This window comes from Colobus angolensis, unplaced genomic scaffold, assembly GCF_000951035.1.
Source record: "Colobus angolensis palliatus isolate OR3802 unplaced genomic scaffold, Cang.pa_1.0 Scaffold30, whole genome shotgun sequence".
Lineage (NCBI taxonomy): Eukaryota > Metazoa > Chordata > Mammalia > Primates > Cercopithecidae > Colobus > Colobus angolensis.
The window spans coordinates 8,595,238-8,599,998 of record NW_012116266.1 but is presented as its reverse complement, the minus strand read 5'-3'; the positions used below and the strand labels follow the sequence as shown (position 1 = coordinate 8,599,998).

At 43.8% G+C, this 4,761-nt stretch overlaps 1 protein-coding gene across 1 annotated transcript in view; it reads left to right on the top strand.

Annotated features, from left to right (window-relative positions):
• Positions 1–1,749: 1,749 nt before the first annotated feature.
• Positions 1,750–4,761, top strand: part of LOC105517476 (aldehyde oxidase 4-like) — a 73,281-nt gene continuing 70,269 nt past the window's right edge. Inside the window, 2 exon segments of the mRNA XM_011950013.1 lie at positions 1,750–1,803; positions 3,340–3,454. Of these exon segments, the coding sequence (XP_011805403.1) occupies positions 1,750–1,803; positions 3,340–3,454 (169 nt within the window).

Here is a 4,761-nt window from a genome sequence, read left to right as displayed (position 1 = left end):
GGAGATGTTTTGCCTGGCATATACTTAAGTACTGAATAAAGGTTAGCTATTACCCACAGTTACACACACACACGTGCATGTGCACACACGTATACATTTAGATTGTATCTCAAGCCCAATCCAGCTGGCAGCAGAAACTCAGTCCTTCTCAACTGAGAGGAAACTCAAAGTTCTTGTAGCAGCTTAGAAGAACAATACCTTTGGGACTGACACTCACCTTAGGCATCCCTGTCTGCTCTATTACCTATCTTTGTTCCTGGCATCTCTGCCAAGAGTTTCAAAGGACTGTTTTGAAATACTCCACCTGAACGTTACCTAGTTTGTTTGTTTTTGTTGTTTTTGTTTGTTGTTGTTGTTGTTGTTGATTTTTTGTTTTTTGGGGGGTTTTTGTGTGTTTGTTTGTTTGTTTTTGCATTCCTGCAATAAGAGCTCGACTCCGAAGCCAGGGAGTCCTCACTGATACATGAAGAGCAAGAAAAGAAATTGCATGAGGAAAGCACATCAGCTCATAGTTCAAATTGTCCTGACATAACAGGAACATGACTCTTTTCTAGTACTTTACAATTCCCATGGAGTGTTTGCTTACATCGTCTACAAGCTAGTGACCCTTAAATTGGCATCTCCAGTGTGGACCCCTCCCCTGACCTGATTCCTATGTCTGACTGACATGTGCACTTGGAAGTCAAAAAGGTCCAAGAGAGAACTTTCATTTCTCCCAGTCTTCTCATCCCAGCAAAGGCACCAACTTTCACCCTGTTGTTCAATCCACAAATCTAGGATTCATCCTTGAGTCGTCTCTTTCCTTTACCCCTCCCATCTAATCTATCAACAGGTCCAGTTGGATCTACCTCCAAAATTTATGCCAAGACTTTCACCTTTTCTCCATCTCTGATGCCACCATCCTATACCCTAGTCCAAGCCACCATCACCTCTAGCCCAGGGTACACAAAAATGGCTTCAGATCTAACCTGCAACTGCCCTCCTACCAGCAATAGTACATTCTCTGTACAATGGAATGCTCTACTGTAAATAACATCACGTTGCATCCTAGCTCAAAACTCTCTGATAGCTTCCCTTCCCACTAGATCCCTCCAAGACCCTTGTCCTGGCCACCAAAGTGTCTCTGACTTTCTGTCAACACACCTTCCCCAACTCCCCACACTCAGCTGTGCTGACCTCCTTTCTGACACACCAAGCTCCTTTCTTCCTGGGGGCCGCTGTACTTGCTGCTCTTATCCCATGCCTTCTCTTGGTGAGCTTGTCCTTTAGGACTCAGCCCGAGTGCATGCCCATACTGACTACCTGAAACTAAACTAGTCTCTCAAGTCACCTTGCATCACCTTACCCTGTCTCCAACAACTATTTTTTTAATTTTAAAAAAGTTACTTTTATTTGCTAGTCCTTGGCTTTGTGGACATTCTCCTGGGGAAACCGGTCTTAGACTCCAAAGGAAACACGTGAAGATGCTGGTTTGACTCATTCATGAAAGAGAAAGACACGGTGCTGCCCAGAGCTGCTGAAAGTGCCCGTGGGCTGGGCGGGGGGAGCCCTGGTTGGTATTCCTGGTCTGGCAGTGCAGCTATAAACCACCCACATCAGGCTGCCACTGTCAGTTTGGGCTTCCTTGGGGCTGACAGGCATCCAAGTAATTATTCTAACATATCTGCTCTTTAAAAGAACAGAAAACAAACACACTCTATCCCAGTGAAGGCTGTGTGTGTGTGTGTGTGTGTGTGTGTGTGTGGCATGATGCCTTCCCTTCCCCATTCTGATGAGCTGATTTTCTTCGTGAATGGAAGAAAGGTAAGTTTTTGACATGATTATTATGAATTTTCATGTATCGGGGTTGAAAGTCAAGCTTTTTTCGCTGTGATGCCACTTCTTATTTCTTTAATCTTTCTCTTCTGTTATTTTCCAGTCATATATAGTGGTATGAATTTGAACATAGGTTGTTAGTTTAAGTTTCGGTGCAAAATTATTGAAGTGTGGGGGCTTGTGTTTGCTTTTAATTTTTCTTTTGAATCCAAAAAGAACTCTTTTACTTGTTATAGTGGGAGTGATATCTGACAGCTGAGCCTCAGGGCACAGTTGTGAAAAACTGTTATCCCCTCTTCATTTGGATATTAGCTCTACCTGAGCTCACCAGCCCTGTTTTCATAGAAGGTATATATGACATTGAGAATGATAATGGCAAAGAACTCTCAGATGATTTTGTTTTGCCTTAATACATTCCCACAGGCTGATTGATTCACCTGGAGGTCAGTGCACCCCTGGCCTGGGCAATACCAAAAGTCAGCAATTTCCCCACCAGTAAGAGAAGTGGCAATGTGAATGCTTAGCTTATGCCAGATGTTCTCAACTCGGTGCTGTAATGAGTAAATGAAAAGTTTGAGGTGCTTTAAAGTCAGGATGCATATCTAATTGTTTGAGACAATTAGAAGAAAACTAGAGAAATAATAAAAGTAGAAAGTTATTTTAGAAAGTAATTTGTGGTAATGGGCCAGGCATGGTGGCTCACGCCTGTAGTTCCAGCAGTTTGGAAGGCCGAGGAAGTCAGATCACTTGAGGTCAGGAGTTTGAGACCAGCCTGGCCAATATGATGAAACCCTGTCTCTACTAAAAATACAAAAAAAAAAAGTTAGCTGGCAATCCCAGCTACTCTGGCGGCTGAGGCAGGAGTATCACTTGAACCCAGGAGGCGGAGGTTGCATTGAGCCAAGATTGTACCATTGGGAATTTTGCCTGTCAAATAACAAAAAGTAGTCGTTTTTAGGAAGCCTATGAACTAATAAATGAAAAAATGAAAGAGAAAGGACAGAACAAAGAAAGCATGAAGTTAGTGATCCTGAGTGATCTGCAGCCAACTGGAACATCAGAAGAATAATTGCTGAGTGACAATTTGCAATAATTCCATACCTGGAACATTGTATCAGATAAACGGATGTCTTCATAGCACAGCATAGTGTCATCAGGCCATGCTCCCCCAGTGTGGTGGGGGCAGGATGAAGGCATAGTAGACCCGGCATGCTTATCATCAGCCCCTACCCTCTGTCTTGTTCCAGCCTTGAAATAATTTCCCCTGCCACACAATTGTGGTGTTAAAGAAAATACAACTATAAAGCTTTGTTTTGTGTCTGCAGTGCCACTGTACTTAGTCCCTTACACACACAAGATTTAGAGTGGAAGGTTGCTGAGCACATCTCTGACTGAGGAAATCTTCCGAGGACTTGAAAGGAAACTTGGAAATAGGAGGCAATGTATGAAGAAATCATGTGGTTTGTTGCCTTTTTCTGAGATGGTAAAAATAAAAAGAATGATGTCCTCTTTCTCTGGGTTCAGTGTTGCTACCCTTCCAGGCAAGTTTCTGTAATCGCTTCCCTAAGTTCTTGTGCTTATACCCAACACGAGAACTGCCTGCATTCCTCCAGGGCCCAGGAGGGCAGATGTGCCCACTGTAATCCATTGGCCGGAGCAGCCTGGAGCAAGATGTGAGGGGCAGAGCCACAGTTCATATCCCCTGCACTGGCACTCCCACCTCACTGGGGGAACAGGAGCGGCTCCCTGGGACATGCTCAATTAGTGGCAGAGGCAGGGAAGCAAAACCCTGTACTTTAGAAATCTCCAGCTCACCTTTTTGATGACTTTCTGTGGCCATGAGTTATCTGAGTCCTTTTAGAAATTCAGTGTCTCTGTGTATCTGTTCCCATTTGGGTCCAGATACAAATGGACCCAAAGCCAAGGAGGAAAAACAATCTGGAATTTATAATTGTCATATATATTAGAAAATTCAGAGACATTGGAATAATATTTCACTCTTTCTTCAAAATTCTACTTCCACGTGTTAACAAAAAGATTTTTGTTGTTGTTGTTATTTTTTTCCTGTAAAGTCACCACCTATCATAAAGTGCCACTACACTCCAGCCTGGGCGACAGAGTGGGACTCCGTCTCAAAAACAAAAACAAAACAAAAACAAACAAATTTCTGATGTATGGGTTGTCTTTGACCTAAGTAGAGTTGCCAGAGTCAGCATATAAACACACAGTACACCCAGTTAGATTTGAATTTGAATGCAAAGGAAATGCTTATCCTTAAATATTATTCACTGTTTATCTGAAATTAAAATGTCATTGAGCATCCTATACATTGTCTAGCAAGCTTACCTAGGATGAGTCAACAGAAGATAGAAGTAACTGAGTCAGGCACTTCTATTGAGGGTGGAGGGAGGGGGCATCAAACTAGCTGTTGGGGGTCCAGGGGAGAACACAGCTTCACAGAGCTGTTTGAAGGTCTGATCAAGTGAGAAGTGACCTCCATCTTTGAGCCAGATAGCACCTGGGTTCTTTGATTGGAAATTTCGGGACACCAAAAGGAGAAATAAAGAATTTCCTTGCGTTCCACACCCTATTCAGTAGGCTCTTTAACTAAGGTATGACCCACATTACTTTTAACCTCCTAACTGCAAGTAAAAAGCAGGACTTGCCAGAGCAGTCTAGCGCCCAGAGGTGGCATCACTGGCTCAAGCTGGGGACAAAAGAACAGAGGAGAGGGATGTGCAGCCCTTCTAGGATGCTGCAGAAAATTTCTCAACTCTTTGCCACAGCTACCAGGAGTATCCTGACCCTGTATTACCTCTTCATGGGCAGCCATTTCCAAGATGAAAATTAATCTTGCCGGGCGCGGTGGCTCAAGCCTGTAATCCCAGCACTTTGGGAGGCCGAGACGGGCGGATCACGAGGTCAGGAGATCGAGACCATCCTGGC